The 20,107-nt window shown below is 33.0% G+C and overlaps 1 protein-coding gene across 1 annotated transcript; it reads right to left on the bottom strand.

Moving 5' to 3' along the window:
* Window positions 1-1,426: 1,426 nt before the first annotated feature.
* LOC129229666 (dnaJ homolog subfamily B member 9-like) lies at window positions 1,427-20,082 on the bottom strand. Its single transcript, XM_054864026.1, has 4 exons — window positions 19,926-20,082; window positions 9,749-10,001; window positions 5,307-5,684; window positions 1,427-1,754 (listed from the first exon to the last, which is right to left on the bottom strand). The coding sequence occupies exons 2-4, from the start codon at window positions 9,978-9,980 to the stop codon at window positions 1,684-1,686; spliced, it is 681 nt and encodes a 226-aa protein (XP_054720001.1). The 5' UTR covers window positions 9,981-10,001; window positions 19,926-20,082; the 3' UTR covers window positions 1,427-1,683.
* Window positions 20,083-20,107: the final 25 nt, after the last annotated feature.

Here is a 20,107-nt window from a genome sequence, read left to right as displayed (position 1 = left end):
TGAACTTCTTAGACAACTGGCCCTGGAAGTCATCAATAAAATCTCTCCAAATGATATTACAATATATTCAGATGGCAGCAAAATGAATATTCAGGCAGGTAGTGGAACTTACATTAAAACTCCTCAAGAGAACTTTTTCCTAAAGCAACGAAATCCAGATTTTTGTTCAGTTTTCCGAAGTGAATTAATTGCTATTCACATAGGACTGGAGAAAATTATGTGCAAAAACAACTTCAGAGATCTTTGGATACTTTCTGACAGTAAAAGTTCAATACAACACCTCAGAAACTGGTCCCTCATAGAAGACAAAACTAGCCTATCAATCCTACATAAAGGAAAGCTCATAGCTCTTCAGCATAAGGTCCACTTTCAATGGATCCCTTCCCATGTCGATATCTATGGTAACGAGCTGGCTGATACTCTTGCCAAAGAGAGTCTTGCCCATCCAACACCTTTTACCTCGGAGCTCACCTATCTAGAATTGTTCTCCAAGCAAAAAGCCAATAATAAAGAAAAATGGTTAATACCTCCATCTCACAATTGGTACAAAGGCAAAAGGCCAGGGACAATCTCTTGCCCTTCCCTGTGACAGGCAGACTAACACCCTTCTGTCTCGCCTCGCCAGTGGACATCTGAAAAGTCTCACTTTCTCTGGAAGCGCCAAGAGGTTCCCCATCTGCCCTAAATGCCAACAAGACCAGGCATCACCACAGCATATCTTGAGCTGCCTGGGATTGGACTGGAACGACATATTCGACAGTCCACTGCTAGGGTCAGATTTCATAAGAGTCAACGGCTTCATCGATTTGGTCTGACTCCGTCAGACCAAAGGGAGATTAAAAACAACAACAAAACAATGTAACCTCTTGTTGTATTACGTTTGTCGGGAGACAAAAAAAACGCAATATATCCAAAAACGTGATATAACTGAGGTCATAAAAAGTAACAATTCAATTAACACATAAGTTTGATGACATTTGCACCTACAAATATATTAGTTATTTTTATAGGTATTACTTTCTTCATAAAAACAAAAGAAAATTTGTCTACCAATTTTTTTCGTAAACTAAGAAAAAATAATTGAGAATATTTTTATTATTTTTTGGTGGAAAACTAAACAAAAGTTGCAAATTAAACTGCAATGAATTAAGTCTACGGAAAACATTCCAGTTTTGTTCATTGACTAACAAAAGAAAACTTTCCCTGTTTTTTTTTTTTCCCCTGTGGTGTCAAATGTAAGCAACATTTTAAAAAAAAGGATTTTTTCTGGAGATGCGATTCTAAGGTGAATTCCAAAGGTGTGATTCCAAATGAGCGATATAACAAAACACAATATAATGGGGGGGGGGGGGGGGTTACTGTATGAAAATATAATTTGATTAAAATTTATGAAAGATAAAAATAAATGAAAGCAACATAATTATTTGAAATCTAATACTTTAATAACATACATTTTGTACATATCACAACAGTAGTTTAAAATATGAGAAAAAAATCAACCTGATATGTTCAAACAAAATAAAATTATATTGGAGCATTTTTGGCTTCACAAACCTTATGCAAACAATAAGTCTCCATGCAATGGCACAATAAAATGCATAAAACTTTTCAAAATTTTTGGCCCATTAAACTGCCAGCATGTACTTTAGGGGAAAATTGTTCATATTTACAAGTCTACCAACATTAAGAACATTGCGTGTATGTCGTTACCATGTTCCCAACTCTTTGCGTAACAGTTTTGCATCGGCCATTATCTGAAAGAAAATCGCAAAAAGTGAGAATCAACTTAGCACAAAATATTTAACATTTGTATTTCATATTAAAAAGAGTTTGAACAGCTAAAACTTTATATTATTATTATTATGTAATATATGTTTTTTATCTTTCAAATTATAATGAAAAAATAGACAAGGTCATAAGTTTAAGCTTTCACGTGAATATATGGAAAACTGCTTTTCTTGTGTCTTTGAATAGTCAAGCTTTTACTGCATTTTTGTCTTAAATTAACAGTGAATGGAATAAATAGTTTCTGAACCTATCAGCATTAAATTCTTAGATGTTTAATTAAAAGGGTAAGACTATAATCAGATTCTCATGCGTTTGAGAAATTTGTAACTTCATTTTACGGGGGGGGGGGGGGGGGGGGGGGGGAGTTCCACTTACACGCATATGCATATGGTATTATTTTGTAAAACTTGTGAATGATAAAGAGAAAATTGAAAGAAACTAGTTTATAAAAATTCCCTTCTGGAATTTTTATAACTAGTTTCTAAACTTATATTCTAGTTAACTAATATTCTAGTTAACTAATAAATTTTTATAATGACTTTTACTGGGAAATACTTTCCCAGTAAAAGTCAAAGAAAAAAGCATGATAGCAAGCTTAATGCATCTTAAAAAAAGTGCAAAAAAAAAAAAAAAAAATCAAAATTAATAAATAAATATCGAAAAATTAACTATTGGAAAGTAGGGTGATGAAATGGGAGAAAATGTCTATCTATCTGCCCCCCCCCCCCCCCCAATAACTTTGGAGTAAATAGTCCGATTCAAACTTTTTTTTTTTGTTCGAAAGATCTTGGCGAGGATACCTATATCACTTTTATCATCCTATGTTTCACTTTTTGATTTGAAAATTTTTTCGTTCCATTTTGAACAGTTCAAAAAAAACTTAACATTAGCGCCTGCAAGTAAATTCAAGGCAATCCCAAACTTATAGGCGATTTTGCTTCAAAACACGTTGTAAGAAAAAGCTTTTGATGAAGAACATGTATAGAAAATATCTTTTTGGTTTGAACAATTTTCTGCTCAATTTTGAACAATTCAAATCCCTTAACATTAGCGCCTACAAGATCGCCCTGAACTGGGGGGTCAATATAGATTCCAAACTTAAAGGCGGATTTACTTCAAACAACTTTTGCCCGAAATAGCTCTTGACAAACAACTCCCGACTCCGAGAGTTTTGGGACAGTTGACTCCGACTCCTGTTCCCGAAATTTAGTTGGGCTCTGACTAGGGTTCCCAGTCCCACAGGATTTTGGGATTGTAAGGAGCTAGTCCCGCGGGATTGACTTTATTCTCCTAAAAACAGAAAAATTTGGTGCTTTTTAGGAAGGACTGCTTTTGTCACTTGAATTAGTATTTTTTTTTTTGAATTCTGTACACCAATTGAAGAGCACTACAAAGTCTAATTCCAATAACCTTTTGTACGCAAAACCCGCTTACCAAACATTAACCACGTGCCTTTAAAAAGTTCAATGCATCTTTACAAAGCATCGCTAGCACAGGATGAGAAAGTATTTTTGCTCAAAAAATAATGCGCTTGGCGAAAACATGTGCTGTGGCTCCACTGAGGCTCCACTTTGCAAAAGATCCCCATAATCTTCATCTTCTGAAGTAGATTTTTCTACTCTTATGCTTTGTTTTTGCCCAAGAACTATAAATTTTGGATAAAAATGATGGCTGTGTATGTTTTCTGTATTCAGTTTAACTTGCATAAAGATTACCCGTTTTCATAAACGTTGGTCATTGAATCTGCATTTGGTTCATTACTGCAAGGGGTGAGTGCTACTTGGTTTCACCAAGTCGTAGGCTCAGTAAAAGTTTTTGGATAATTTCACTATTTTTACCTCTCACTTGAAAGTACATTCAAAAACTTGAGCAGCTTAACTTACTGCACTGTCATGTGAGTCATCCTATGTTTCATCCAAGTTTATGTCCCCTCTTTTAGAGTCGTGCCGAATATATAAATAATGGCAGGTGCTTTCTTCTTTATAGAAAAATAGTGTGCCCTTTAATTTAAAGGTTTTGAGTGCATTCCTTAAGCTTACAGAAGTTCTCCAATATTGAATTGAGGCTACCCCAGTGGGTTTTGCAATCTGTAATATAATCTGTACGAACAAAATCAACAGCAAATTTCGTAGGGCCATGGTGCAAAAGCGTAATTTTCTGGATTTTAAATTTTAGTGACGGTTTTTGAAAATGTTTTTAAATTATACACATTTTCTCAATTGCTCAACGTATGAAAACTAAATTCTCAACTGAGAATAACAATTCAATCTCAGAAAAATAAAGTAAATTTTTATTGTGTTCTTAAATGGTAAGTCCACCATTCATCATATGAGACACAAAGTTTTTCTTGCTTGTCTTGCAAATATAAGAGGAAAGTTCTTCCAACTTCAGATGATGCTTGAGAAAATAGTAATTTTATGAGCGGCAAAAGTTGGTTGTATGGAAAAAACTTGCGGGATTGAAAATCCCACGGGATTTGGCTCTCTATCCTGTCGGATTAATCTCGCTAAATATCATGCAGGATCTTGCAAGAATCGGGATCAGGATTTCGGGATTGGAAACCCTAGCTCCGACTCCATGACTTCAACTCTGACTTCATGGCTTTGGCAAAAATTTATACACGGAGGGAAAATGACCAATTCCGACTCTTGAAAATTCGACTCCGACTCCTTTATCCCAAAATAAGTCAGACTCCAGCTCCGCAAACATTGGCAGAATTGGGACTTAAAGGGAAAATGACCGATTCCAACTCCCGAGCCTTAGACTTAAAAACCTTCGGCTCCTAAATCCGACTCTTTTGTCCCAAAATGAGATAGACTCCACAGCCATGGTTTTTACCAAGAAATAATTATTCCTAATATGATTTGTTTTTATTTTCACTCTACATTTTTAATTTATATATTCAGTTTTCGGGGGATAAACTCGGAGTCCTTTATGTTTCTACATAAAGATCTGCGCAGACGATTTTTTTTTCTTTTGACAATTAAAATTATTCCTTTTGTTGACATTTTATTGTTTTTATTTGTTTTGGAAAGTACATTAATTCATCAGAAAAATTATTTTTTGGCAACAGGAGAATTTTTTTTCTTTTTGAAAGTGGTTCAAGAACTTTTTTTAATGGAAAAAAGTGTATTAGCTGCTTTGTTTAAAAGGTACTGCTATTTTATTTTATTTATTTATTTTTTCTTTTTACTCATAATTCTTTAGATGAGGGAGGCATATTTTATTCCTAGAAATCAGCTTATAATATTTAAAAATTATGTTTGAAACAATTTGCAATTTTAGCTATTTTCGAGAATAATGATCAGATGCTAGATGGTGTGCTATTGGTATATGGGAAAGTAGGCTCGTTTAGTTCCAGATGGAAATTCTTGTTTAACTAGTTATTCTGTTATTTTTTTAAAACAATTCATGTTTGAATATGTTAATAACAGTATTTTGAACAGCTGTATTTTCATGTGGGAGCAAAATTCACCTAAGCACCAATTGAGAGGAAATGGAAATGAAAATATTCTTACTTGTTGAACTAAAAGCTCTTGTCTGAGTATGATGACTGTTTGACACATCACCCCGAAAATGTGTTCCGAAGAAGCTATCTTGACTCCCAAAAAAGTCTTGAAATCCGCCAAAGCCTTGAAAGTCACTTTCTTCTTCTGGTTCAAAATCCGAAAATAAATCATCAAAATCAAAAAAACTGAATCCATGTTTTCTACGATTGCCTCTAGAGCCACTTGTTTTGAAGTGGAAACCAGCAAAGTCATCAAACTGCTTATAAAAGTCATTGAAATTGAACTGGAAACCTTGATGAAATCCTCCACCGTTGTTGCTCTCAAAGGCAGACTTTCCAAACTTGTCATATTGCTTTCTTTTATCTTCATCTGACAACACTTCATATGCTGAAATTATAAAAAATATTTTTAGAAGTAGAGAATGATTTTATTTAAAAAAAAAAGTTCAAGGTTTTCATAGTGTTAGAAAATACAAGTCATGAAACCAGGGATCATCGTAGCATTTTTACAGCATTATATTTCGGGATGCAGAAAATGCAACAAAATCATTAGTGTCACAAATTGCATTATAAAGTAAGGGTAATAATGATTAAGTGTGTATTAAATATTTATACATGCATGAAAGTTCAGTATATTTACAGTGAAGCTTCGGTAAGTCGAATTTCAAAGAGCCTAAGTGAATATTTACTTTCCACAAACTAAATCGAGAATTTGTTGTATTTTTTTTTTAGTCAAAATGTACTATAAGAGAAATTTTATATCATGACTGTCGTCAAATTCTTCATGCTAACGTAACTCCATAAGTTGAAATATAGTTTCTTTTCACCAATAGTATGAGCAAACCAATGGCGGATTTACTAGGGGGAGGTGGGGGCTGCTGCCCCCAGAAATTGACTGTCATTTTCTGAAACCAATGATATAGAATTGAAGAAATTACTAGCAATCCCTACTAATTTTAATCAAGTATATTCCACAAATTTGCTTTAGATTAATTTTAGACAATTAGAGTAGTCGAGAATGGACAGTGTTACTCACTTTTTAATTTGAACCAAAGCTCGCCCCTCCCCCCCTTGTTTGAACTTTAATGATTTTTATATTTCTATATATGTCTTTCAACTTTTTATTTCAAGACTACACTATACTGGTATGATTAGACAAATCATTGCTATGATTTCGAACAGTGATTTCCAACCCTGAAGGTGATTGCCTCAAAAGGGGCGATTTGGCACTTCAAGAGGGCAATAAATTCGTGATGGGCAATTACTATTTAAAAGACAGGCACCCTACATGATAGGTCCGAGGGGGGGATGGCTTTTACAGTTTAACCGCTACCCCCTTGAATAGACTATAAATCTGCTCCTGGAGCAAACAAAAGCCCCATTGCTTAAAAAAGAGTCAAAACAAAGTGGTTCTAATAAATGATTTTGCAACTTTTTTTTTTTCCTTTTCAAAATTGTGGCTTCATTTCTTTTCACAGAAAAAGAAAACCTGTCCGAAAGGAAACCAAAGCTTTGATTTAGTGCGACCGAAAATGGAATGGGAAAAATATGGGAAAGGGCACATATTTGGAATTGTAGAATAACTACACTAAATAAGTGTGTGGGGGGGGGCATTGATGAGGGGAGTGGAACTTGAAGGAAGGGTTACTTTTGGGATTTCCTTCCAAGACGAGTTTTTCTTGCACTGTTATAAAAAGCATTTGTGATGCTATTTCATGGTTTCCTGAATGGTTGGGATAGAACTTTAAAAATGACTAAGAGAAACCTAAAGTTTTAAGCTTGCAAGAAAGTTAGCTTAAAGAAGCCAATTCTGGTACAGCAAAGAAGGCCTTGAAATTTAGTGTATCTCAAAGTACTTTCGACAATTTTTAAAATATGGAACTTTTACCTGAAAGCACTTGCTGATTTAAAAATTAATGCAAAAAGGAAATGCCTAAAGGATAAAAGATATCCATTCCATGGTTTGAACAAAAACAGAAATTTTTTTTAAAAGTATAAATGGGTTTTTTTAAAGACTAGTCCGGACTATTTGAAAGTGTGAATTATTTTATAATAATAAATATGATCAAAGTTTATTGGTTTTCAGTTCATATAAAAGTTCCACCCTTTCACAAAAGCTTTTACATCACACTATAAAAGCTTAAAAATCGATCTTTAATAGCCTTGCCAGATTTCTTCCGGGCCCAACCTCCCCCCCATCGTTGCAAATACTCAAAAGGGTACACACCCGTGGCTGATTTTTGGAGTGTTTTATAAAGCAGTTTATTCTCAATGTTATGAATAATTGGTTACTAATTATGAACCTTAAACAGAGGTAATAAAAAACCACATAAGCAGATAAAATTTGAACATTTCACTTCTTAGATGTACAAATACAAAAGTGACGACCAGCAACAGGCTCTGGGCCCAGCTAGACTGGTCCTAGTCAATTTACAATCCCCAGTAAAGATCAATGGCCCTCTTAAAACTATCTACTCCCTTGCTCATTACCACCTCTTCCGATAAGCTGTTCCAAGGTTCCACAACCCTGCTAAAATAATAATCTTTCCTAATATTCAATGTTAGCCTGAGATTTAAATAGCTTAAAACAATGACCGCTTGTCCTGTTTTCAGTGCTAAACTTCAGCCCCGTAACATCTTTCATTTTAATAAATTTAAACAACTGAATCATGTCCCCTCGGTCTCTTCTTTGCTCAAGACTGTACATTTTTAGCCTTCTAAGCCTGGAATCATAATCTAAGTGGGAAAGTCCATTTATTAGCCTTGTAGCCCACCTTTGAACCCTTTCCAATACATTAATGTCTTTCTTAAGATAAGGAGACCAAAACTGAACAGCATACTCCAAATGGAGTCTTACCAAACTTCTATATAAGGGCAGAAGAACTTCTTTAGGTTTGTTTGAAATAGATCTATTGATAAACCCAAGCATCTTATTGGCTTTGTTACTAGCAATGCTGCACATTGGACTGCACAATGCTGCACATGTAAATATTAAAAAATTTATTTTAGTTTAAAAAAACACCTTGAATGAGAAACTATACTTTTCTATTTTATAGGACTTTTTTTGGTTTTAATATTGTCATAAAAATCCTCACAAACTAATCCGGTATTAGTTTTACAAGCCAATGTTACAAATGATAAAGTAATTATCCTAAACAATCCTTCACAGTTAATTATTTTTAGACTTCTTTGGTCATTTGCAAGCAAATTTATCTTTTTCCGGGATGTGAAGTAAACAGGTCGGAACACCGGGTTTTGTCTGAAAAGCAGGACGTCTGGCAAGCCTAATCTTTAATAATGTAAGGCAGTAAGGAGGATTGACTACCACTAATCAGAAATCACGAAATAATGACATTAAAAAAATTTAAGACTAGGGTAGTAAAATCAATAATTTAAAGAAATGCAGAATAATTTCAAAATGTATTTTAAAACTATATTGCGGTTGCTCAATTAGGAAACATACTACTATCATGAAATATTTCCCCAATGCTTATTTGCTTACTGATTTTTTAGGCTTTATTGTGCACAAAAAGTTTGGTATCTAATACATATTTTGTTTATCCTGTGAGATGGTGTTATGGTTTATAACAAAAGACAAAAATAAGGTAGAAGACAGTTGAAACTATTTTTAAAAAAAAATCCTATTTAGAAGCATTATTAAACCAATTGCATATTCCGATGTATAATGTTCACAAATAATTTGAGACTATATTTTTTTAGTTTTTAGATACATTTCAATTTTAAATGCACACCTTCTTATATAAAAAAATATGCAACACATTCCAAAAGGATTAACACTGATAGGATTATTCCTGAAGAATTTAAAACACAGCACAAATTTTTGTACTAATTTTCTGAAAAGAGACAACACTCTCTCTAAGAATTTAGAGAAAAAGTAAAATACAAGGTGTGTATGCTTGTGTTTTAAACTTATTATAAAGTATACACCTTAACCTAGTTTAACATATCATCTCCTAAATGCATAAATTTTACCAACTTAAAATACATCAGTTGTTTTAATCTTAATGTCTCACTCTTGAAAAATTTTGCATTGCCAACATTATTTGGCAAAGGACAGTCTTTAAAGCCAACAGAAGAGTGGGACACTTGTTTTGATGCCTGTTCATAAATAATGTCTCTAAAAGGATATCGGCCAACTTTAATAATTTTTAAAACTTGATGAAATATCAAGAACTAAAAATATACAATAAATGAATAAGAAAAAATTTTTCAAAGCTGAAAAGCTCATGCTCCATGAATGATGGTGCACAGGGTTCCAATGCAACAAAGGACCTTCTAAGTACACTTCTCCCCTCCCCCACCAAAAAAAAGAGAAACCCCTAAAAAAATTCAAAGACACACTCTGCGCAATGAGCCCTTATGAATACGTCTGTGTAATAAAAAGTTTACAAATATTATTTTAATAGCTCTATACAAAGAAAGTTGTCATACCTTCAGCGATTTCTCGAAACTTATCTTCTGCCTGTGGATCTTTATTCTTGTCTGGATGATATTGCATAGCTAGTTTTCTAAATGCCTTTTTAATATCTCTACTACTAGCTCTTTTATTGACTCCTAGAATATCATAATAATCTCTTCCACAAATAGCAACATTTAAGCACATAATTAAAATCAAACATGAAAGTGCACAAATATTGCACAGGAACTGTAAACTAAGTTTCATTACTTCAAATTTGTTGTTCACCTGAAAATAAAAAAGAGCAAATATGTATGAATTTGTAATATTTGCACTATGTAAAACATATCTAGTTAATAACATTTCATTTTTAATGCACAAGAAATTAGTGGAAATTTTCTGAACATTGAATATGATAGTTATTCTATCTATACAAATAAAATGTTTACCTTTGAATGTTAAGTTATGGGACGTCATTTCAAAGATTTTTGGTAGGCAAAGGGTATAATACTCATTGCATTTTATAGGGAAAAAAACACCAAAATACAGTTTAAACCTGGTTTAATGATTGTCAAGTGACTGGAAAAAGTCACTGTTAAATCGAGGAGTATAGATATTCAATGCAGTCAAATCTGGACCAGTGAAATGTATCATTGAATTGAAGAAATCGTTAAATCAAAGTTATACTGTATGCATGGGTGTCCATATAGGGGGCAAGTGCAGAGGCGGATTTATAGTCTGTTCAAGGGGGTTGGCGGTTGAAAGCTGTAAAATCCTCCTCCCCCTGACCCTTTTTGTAGGGAGGAAGGTCAGGGAGCAATTGCTTCCCTAACCCATTCAGTAGGGCTTTGAAAACTAATGTTATATATATTAGTGAGCATGGTTTTTGCTATGCAAAATAGGATGCTTCAAATATTTTCTATATATTTTTTACAACGTGAACATATTTTCGGACATAGGGCTCATAGGAGTGAGTCCTATACTCTGAATTTATGCCAAAAATAAGTGAGACCATTGTAAAAAGAGCCCCTGGAAAACAAAAATAGGTTTCGTTGATTTTTTAAATATTTATGGAATAGCCTTCATGAGTCTCCCAACTTGCTCCAAATGTTCATGCTTTGAACTTTGTATCTCTCTAGTCCCTCAGAAGAGTGTTAATGACTAATATAATGCTCTCTTTCAATCCAAATAAAAATAATGGCTATGAAACTGTCAAAAACTGAAATTTTAATTGGTGGGTGCCATTTCCAAAAAGTGGGATGTATAGGGGGGAAAACTGCAGTCTGATTTGGATTGAGGAGGTCTTTTTATGTAAGAATCAAAGAATCAGCAAGCATTAGTCAAAAGCATTTTGATTTTTTTCCCCTTTTTGTTTGCCGAGCAGTGGTGTTTAACGCTGTCCATCCTAGACTAAACTACTATCTAAAACTAATTTAAACCAAATTTATAGAATTCATTTGATTAAAATAATAGCAATTGCTAATATATTCTTCAATTTCATATTATTGTTTTCGGAAAATGACGGCATAGAGAGGGCGGTCGCCCCCACCAGCCCCTAGTAAATCCGCCACTGGCAAGTGGGGTTTCAAGCCCCCTTAGAAATTAGAACTTTCTTGCTTTTAGAACTTTTTTCTTTGTAAAAATTTAAAAACATTTCTTCTCCAGCAATTAATGAATAAGTTATCACAAATGTCAAATTTTAATAACCCTAATCTGTACTGAAATCAGTTTTTATGGGGGAAAATATTGTGCTAAACCATGGGGAAAATGTCTGAGACCCCCCCCCCCTTAAAATTTTGCATATGGGCACGCATGACTGTATGTCCAAAAAAGGAAATTTACACGATGTTTTTGATATCTGGGGGGGGGGGGGGGGCGATTGACCCTTCTTGATGGGCCAGATGATGGGCCTGAAGTTAAAAATTAATTTAACAACATTAAAGATTTACAAGTAGTAATTAGAATAACAGCAATAAGAATTCTTATTTGTATGATGTTATGTTGCTAATAGGTTTTTAAATTATCATACTGCTGTATATGTTAAACAGTTTTGTAGACATTGAAATATCTTCTAAGACAAAGGTAGATTAAAAAGCATGAAATGATGTTGAAAAAAATACATTTGGGATGCCTATATTATGGATTTATTTTAAAGTTGCTGGTTATTTTGGGAGCTATTTTAAAACACTTCAACCTGTCAGATTGTTCCAATTTTGAGGGGCCTCCAAGAATATAGGGTCCCAAATGGGATACAAAAGTACATAATGATAAATGTTTGACAGGTCTGTAACATACAAAGGGTCCCCAAAACTGCACTGTGACAGGCCTCCAAACCTGTAGATTCCCATACCAAGTTCAAATTATATTTCAGCTCTTAAAAGTAGAATTCCGTGATTGATTTTTGAAATCAGGGCAATATTGTTCAACCTTAATAAAACTATCATATAATTTAACTGTGCATAATTTGCTCATGCAGAGAAGCATTATGGAGATTGTGCAGATGGTTATAAGCAAATCATATCTTTTTCCTTGAGACTAGTAATGTGGATAGGGTAAATATTAAGTAATTAAAAGCAGGGGTCTGGCCAGAGGATATTTGGGTCCGTTAACGGACCCTTCACAAAAATCTGATCAACCAAAACGGACCTTTCACAAAATCCCAATCAAACCAAACGGACCTTTCACAAAATCCCGATCAAACAGAACGGACCCTTCACAAAATTCTGATAAACAAGATCGGATCTTTCAGAAATTGTTAATTGAAAGAGCAAATCTGAAAGCAAAACAATGCATATTTCTGTGTATAAACCGATAATTTTTGGAACCTTTTTTGAAGTCAAATTAGAGGGATCAGCTTATACAAAATCGGCTAATTTTGAAAGAAAAAAATCGGCACTCTTGCTATGCTCCTGCAAGCGATAAATAATTGCTACTGCCAAATAAATATAATGGTTGTTTGTTTGTTTTATCACAGCTAATTAGCAGCGGTGTTGTTGTAAACTTTTCTGAAAAGGCATTGGTAAGCACTTTTCTCCCCCCCCCCCCCGCTCATATCTGCGAAATGAACTTAGAACTGCAAAAGGATAGTAAGGGTGGGGAAAAAATATGATCGCTTCAGATAGGGTTACCAACTTCAAAATTATCACCACTTAGCATCTGGCGTTGAACCTTTATAATGACTTGATTGGAAAATATTATAATTTTGCTAGCTTGTCAATATTTACATTTTTACAGTGAGGTGGGTGCGATGTTTAATTGTTATTTTGGGAGAAAATTATATGGGTTTTGATTTTTCGATGCTAACAAGGATGATTAACTTTAAATACAAATACAAAAGTGACGACCAGCAACAGGCTCTGGGCCCAGCTAGACTGGTTCCTAGTCAATTTACAATCCCCAGTGAAGATCAATGGCCCTCTTAAAACTATCTACTCCCTTGCTCATTACCACCTCTTCCGGTAAACTGTTCCAAGGTTCCACTACCCTGCTATAATAATAATTTTTCCTAATATCCATGTTAGCCTGGGATTTAAATAGCTTAAAACAATGACCCCTTGTCCTGTTTTCAGTGCTAAACTTCAGCCCCGTAACATCTTTCATTTTAATAAATTTAAACAACTGAATCATGTCGCCTCGGTCTCTTCTTTGCTCAAGACTGTACATTTTTAACCTTCTAAGCCTGGAATCATAGTCCAAGTGAGAAAGTCCATTTATTAGCCTTGTAGCTCGCCTTTGAACCCTTTCCAATACATTAATGTCTTTCTTAAGATAAGGAGACCAAAACTGAACAGCATACTCCAAATGAGGTCTTACCAAACTTCTATATCAGGGCAGAAGAACTTCTTTAGATTTGTTTGAAATAGATCTATTGATAAACCCAAGCATCTTATTGGCCTTGTTACTAGCAATGCTGCACTGTTGGCTAAACTTTAAATCCTGACTTATTAAGACCCCCAGATCAGTAACTTTGTCTGCCTGACTAATGACTGAACCTTGCAAATAATAACTTGTACACTCAGGGTTCATACCCTATTTGGATGAAAAAATTCCATGACTTTTCCAAGACTTTTTCATGACTTCAATGAAAATTTCCATGACCTCGTTACACGAAGAAAATAGCACTATTTAATCTCAAACTTGGTAATATTTGGAAATGAGCATTAGCAAAATGTCTATATGAATGCTACAGCCTCATTGAAGCACTTACTCGTAATGGAAAAAATATAAGTGCACACTTAAAAAACTATTCTTATTTGTCTTCAACATATAAATTTTCGTAAAGTAAAAATGCAGAGAAACAAATATGATGATGCTTAAATGTTTTTTTTTTTTAAACAGGCAGAATGATATTGAATGGGACAAAGGTTGAATGAGTCTTCACTAAGTTTCAAAAAATTTGCTTCAAAAGATTCCTTTTAGTGTCAACAGTGCCTTTAATCATCCACGTAACTTGACAGTATTTTGGTTCTCTAAAGTAAAGCCACATAGTTTAGTTCTTTATGTTTCTAAACCAGATCTTTTTTTAAAAAAAAACATTCAGTAATGAATCAATCTTCTGCTTCAAAAGTATATTTGTTTTGTTTACAAATTTGCATATTTTCATATGCATATAAATTAATAGGTTCAGAAATTCCAGAACACTTGTAATTCCCGACATTGAACGTAGTAGTGGGTCGCATGGATTAGTTTTGCGTGCCGTATGTTGGGCACTACTGTTTTAGAGCATTAGAATTCCTCTTTTTCTGTATTCTATCGCCGACTTATAGATCTTTATTTTCCAAAACATTCAACAAATTAAGATAAAATCTGATAAATTTAATAATAAAGTCTTTACGAGTGATGGAATCGAACTTGCATGCAATTACTTTTTTTTTTTTTTGAGTGGGCGTGGCGAAACTAAGAACGTGAAATTTTGCTACTACAGAATATGAAACATAAGAAGTGTTGAAAATAACACAAAATTCAAAATAAGTGATGTCCAGGCAGTAAAATCACATCGCAAAAAATGACAAGCGGCTGCGACAGAAGTGGATGCAATGAGATTAGAAAATTCAGATTTGATTTTTGAAACGTTCAGTTTTCCATTTTTAATAGCTTTTATGTGCTATACTGTTAAATCACTCAAGATTTCTAATGCTCCTTTAGCTACTGTTCCTTTCTCTTTGTCCAGGACATTTTTCCATGATTTGAAAAAAAATTCCATGACTTTCAATGAAAATTTCAATTTTCCATGACTTTTCCAGGTCTGAAATTCTGTTAATTTTTTTTCCATGACTTTCCAGGATTTCCATGACCCGTACGAACCCTGTACACTTATTTCCATGCCCTAAATGTAGCATTTGACATTTCCCAACATTAAATAAACTCTTTTAATTACCATTTTTTTTTTCTTTAGATGTCTACATTTTGAAAAATGCAATCCTTTAAATCTGATATGAGAGTCATATTTTGTTCTTTTTTCGTGCTAACTTCGCTTTATTAGGATGCAAATAAATGAAAAGTCTCTTTATTTCTGTTAGAACTCTCATTTCAAGTTTTTAAAGCAAAATTCCATTTTCTGTTATGAGTCAAAAATTAAAATGCTGAATAGATGGTTTATTTCATTTATTTATTTATTTATTTTTTCTTTTTGCTTCAACTGTGTCCACAGATGTTAATGAAATGTTTATCATAGGACTCTAAAATGCAATTTTAAAATAATTTTATCAAAAATATTTCTTTTACAAGTCGTTTTTATACTTTTGATGCCTTCACTTTGAGAATTGCGATCTCTTTGCATCCGCTATCGGAATCCGATTTTTCGAATTTTTGATGTTTATTACACTTTGTTAAGAGGTAAACAATTAAAATAACTTTTTATTTTTGTTAAAATCACGGAATTTATACGTTTTAAACGAAATTCTGTGCTTTCTAAGAGTGTCTTGGGTCACAAAGTTAAATGCTGAACCCTATTCTGAATTTTATTTATTTATTTATTGTTACAATTATTTTAAATACTGGACAGAAATATTTGTAGTATAATTTAACAAAATGTAGAATGGTAGATAAATATTGATACCTGAGAGAGCGGTGCCCCCCCCCCCCCCCCGCCAAATATCAGAAAAACACTCCAGAATGATATTCTCGACATAGAAGAGGAAAACACTCAACTTCAAGTTTAATTGATGCAGTTTGTGCCATCTCTAAATTATAAAATTTCGTTTTAACAAAAAAAAATTCTTTTTTTTTTCTTTGCGAAATTAATTATTTTTCACAAAATTTATTCATTTTTCACAAAATTATTTAATTTTTCACAAAAAACGGACCCTGTGAAAAATCCTGGACAGACCCCTGAAAAGTACAATCTCGTAATTTCATTTCTTCATGGGTTGAGCTTTCTATTGGAAAAATATTGTTTGAAAATCTGTAACTACTAAAAAAAACCCATAAATTTAATAAATAGACCTTGGTAGTAAATGAATAATCAAAGAAATACATTACTGTGAGAGTTAAGACATAATTATAAGTAACCAAGAATAAAATCTTGGAAATAATTTCCTCATAATTATAGCTAAATCTACAAAAAATATACAGAAAAAGGTGAAAGTAAAATCAAGTATTCTGAGCATGGAAAGTATTTTGCAGTATCTACAAATGAATCACAAGTCTGACGTACATTTCACAATTTTAAAAATAAAAAGATCAACACATGTTTTGTTTAAAGATTTAAAAAAAAAAAAAAAGTCGCAGCTCATCTAATTTACGTAACGTATCATTGCGAAGACTTATGCAAATAGGACAAATGGGCTTTAGAAAAACCATTATGTTTGCCATTGTAGACATTATTTCTCCTGGTTTAATTCGTTTAGGAATGCAATTTCTTTCTTTAAAAAATCCTTTTAACTAAAAGTCTCAAATGAAAAGACAAGTCCTGAACTTTTTTTTCCAATCTTAATGTATTCCTTATTTTTTACAGTAAAAATCCAAATAATGAAACTATTCTTTTATCACACATCAATTAAAAAGACATTGTAATATTAAAAATTAATGTTTATTTATTCTTAAACTATTCATAAATCATTCTTTTATTATGTTGGGATTAAATAAGTTCTTAAAAATGAAAATTTGATATAATTTTTTTACAAAAGCACACAGTTACACGGAAATTTTCTGTTTTCAAAATTTTATACTTTTTTTTTTCTTGCTCTGATTGCATTGTTTATTGTGGATGCCAAAAAGTGAACAAAGTTTTTTTTTCTCTTGCCATTGAAATATTCTATGTAGTTTATATTCTACATATTGCTTAAATGATACATGATTCTTTGAATCTTAATTTAACAAATTTGGTAGTAAGATGAAGTTTTAGTTGAAATCTGCTTTTTGGGTTATTTTGAAATTTAAAAGAGAAATGAATGAAAAATAAACGAAGAAAGACAACAAACTACTTAGATTTTTTTCTCTATCTAACTTTAGAAAAACATTGTTTGTCGGCCATAGGTTTAAGTACATAATAAGAAACGTCTGTTGATTTCAGAAAGAAAAGAAGAACTATTTAACAAATTTGTGTTACATTTAAAAAAAAATATGAATCTATAACTTATTTCTAAAGATTTGCTGGTTAATTTGCATTTAGTGGATTTTACATCTTCCAATCATATGTAAAATTTATGAAAACATTTAGGAGAAAATGATTTTGTTTTTCAAAAAAAAAAAAATAATAATAATAATAATAATTTTGAAAAAAAAAAAAACTGCAATGGTTTTTTTTTAAACAACCAATTTGTTTAAACCAAACGTAGGCGTAAACTAGGGAGTCAAGTGCCCCGCTACTTTTTTTTTTTTTTGAGTCATGGGCAGAGTTATTATTTGCCCCCCCCCCTAGTTTTTAAGCAAAAGATTTTTTAAAATTGTTTTTCAAATGATCTATACCTTATTTTCAAATGATAGTAAAATTTAATTTGTATATTACTGATGCCATTGTAATGATTTATATGCAAAAGTTGTATCCGTGTAGTCAACCACCAATAATTTCTCAACCCATAGTTTATCTGTTTTTCAACTGCACCACAGCAGCCACAATCAGAAGCCCAGAAGAGGCCCGCGTACCTGATCCCAAAGTGATGACCCCCTCCCCTCCCAATATATATAGGCCTAGTTTACTAAAATATTGTAATCATAGTTGACTAAATTTAAGCAATAAACTCTGATTACATGCAAAAAAATGAGTGTTTTCGAGAAAAAGCCGAAATGTTGCTGCATTTCCAAAGTTTTTCTTAAAGCGAAATTTACTTTTAATAGTTTAACTGGAGGCTCACATGAATTAAGTTACAACCATGTAATAGGCGGGTCAAAACAGAACAATGGCACAACCTGAAAGGGGGCCCATGGGGCTCGTCCCCTCCCCCCTCCAGAATGCCAAGTTGAATGTTTTTCAAAAGTATTCTTTATTATTAATGAGAAAATAAGAATATGTCTTTGGAAAACAAAATGATTTTTATAAATTAATAGTAATGTTAGGGGAAATCTTAATTTCTTTCAAAAATAAATCTTTGAATCAAAAATATTTAACAGTTACAACTTATTGATTAGCTAATCCCCCCCCCCCCTCCCACATGTCCCATTTCTCCCCCTTTTTTTTCTAGTTCGTTGGAAAATAGGAAAATGCTGCTTCTCCGAAGACTCCCCCCCTCATCCACCCTACCTCACACACCAGAAGCATATGGAGTATCTGAAATTTTGTTTTCAGGTCTTCAATTTCGCAAATTTTCCAGGGGAAAGCCCTCAATTTCCAAACAACATCGAAAATTGCGTTTTTAGAGCTTTAATTTCGAAAAATTACTGGTCCTAATATTACAAAATATGGCCTTACAATCGGGTTTTTAAGACTTGAATTTCAGAAAATAGTCGAACAAGGGTCCCTATACCGCCTTTTTCCAATTGGGTTTCGTAAACTATACTTACGAAAATTTTAAGTGGAATAGCGTCTGACTATAAAACATTGCTTTATTTTTTTGCACCTTAATTTTGAAAATTTTACCAGAGAAGAGCTTCAGGACCTTCTTCGCATAAAATCTTCAACAATTGTCTGAAATTACATTTTTGAAACTTCAATTTCAAAAACTTACAGGGGGGAGGATGAATTTGTTTCGACCAAAAAAAAAAAAGATTGTGGACAGTTCCTAAGCTCCATCCCTTACCCTAACGTCAATAAATATGGCCTTCAATCACGTGTTTAATGCTTTAAATTCTACAAATTACCGCTGAGAACCCTGCGTGTTTCGTTCCCCTAACATCAGCGAACTAAGTCGAAAATTGTGTTTTTAAAGCGACAAGTTTCAAAAATTTTACTGGAGAGAACCCCCGGACCTCCCGTTTTGTATATTTTGGGGGATGTTTCGATAATTGGGAATCTGGCGCGGTCCTCTTATTTTTGGCGTAAATAATTTTATTTTGGTAACCCTGCTGATTTAAAGTAACCCTATGTGAACAGATGTTTCCTTTCGCTTTGTTTAGAAAAATACCTCTCGTGCAGATGCTGGAGCCAAAAATCGACGCCAGTGAAGGAAGATCGCCAGATTCCCAATTATCGAAATCTTCCGTATATTTTGTATAAAATGATTCATCCTAGCATAATAAGTGTAAAATTTTCAAACTCAATACTTTTTCATTGAAAAGTTGTGACAAAAAATACAACTAGTTCAGTAAGGTAAAAGAATAGATTACAAACTTTCTTTTCCAAAAGATAGAAACCATAAAATATAGCCTTATCTGAAAGGGCAGTGTTGCAGTAATATTTTAGTTCTGTAAGCCTGTTACCCTCATAATAATGACTCGTTCAGTTAATCATTTAATTTAGGCTGGCTACAGGGTCTGATTATTGCAAAAATAATAACAATAATTGGCATTTTGTGCAAACATCTTCATTTCCCCTTTACATAATTACGTGATATCAACTATTTGCTTAAATATTTACACGATGGAGTGAAAAGAAGAAATAAAAACCATATACTGAAGTTTATTCACACTCCTCAGTTAAAAAAGGTGGGGGAAGGAGATCGATCTTATGATCACAAACGTGCTGTTAATAGTTATTCTTTAAAGAAGCATGTAAACTTTATTTCAAATCGAAATCACTGGGAACATATCACTAAAATTTCCTCTTAAAATTCTCTGTATCTAACTGTTTTAAAGAAAATCAATATAAGATGCTCTGATTCAATGTAATAATAATACCTGTGAAAAATTTTGGGAAATTATTTCCTGTGTGCAGCTGAGTGATTATTGAGGAATTTGGAAGTCTTGGAAGGTCAAAAATATTCTTTCCACACCTTTCCTACGAACGTAACATCTGAGCTGACACGGACTAATTTCATGACGCAACAATGGCTAATGGGAGAACTGCCAAACAAACCATT

This window comes from Uloborus diversus, chromosome 9, assembly GCF_026930045.1.
Source record: "Uloborus diversus isolate 005 chromosome 9, Udiv.v.3.1, whole genome shotgun sequence".
In the NCBI taxonomy this organism is placed as follows: domain Eukaryota; kingdom Metazoa; phylum Arthropoda; class Arachnida; order Araneae; family Uloboridae; genus Uloborus; species Uloborus diversus.
The sequence above is the reverse complement of the archived record's forward strand: the minus strand, read 5'-3'. Positions and strand labels throughout refer to the sequence as shown.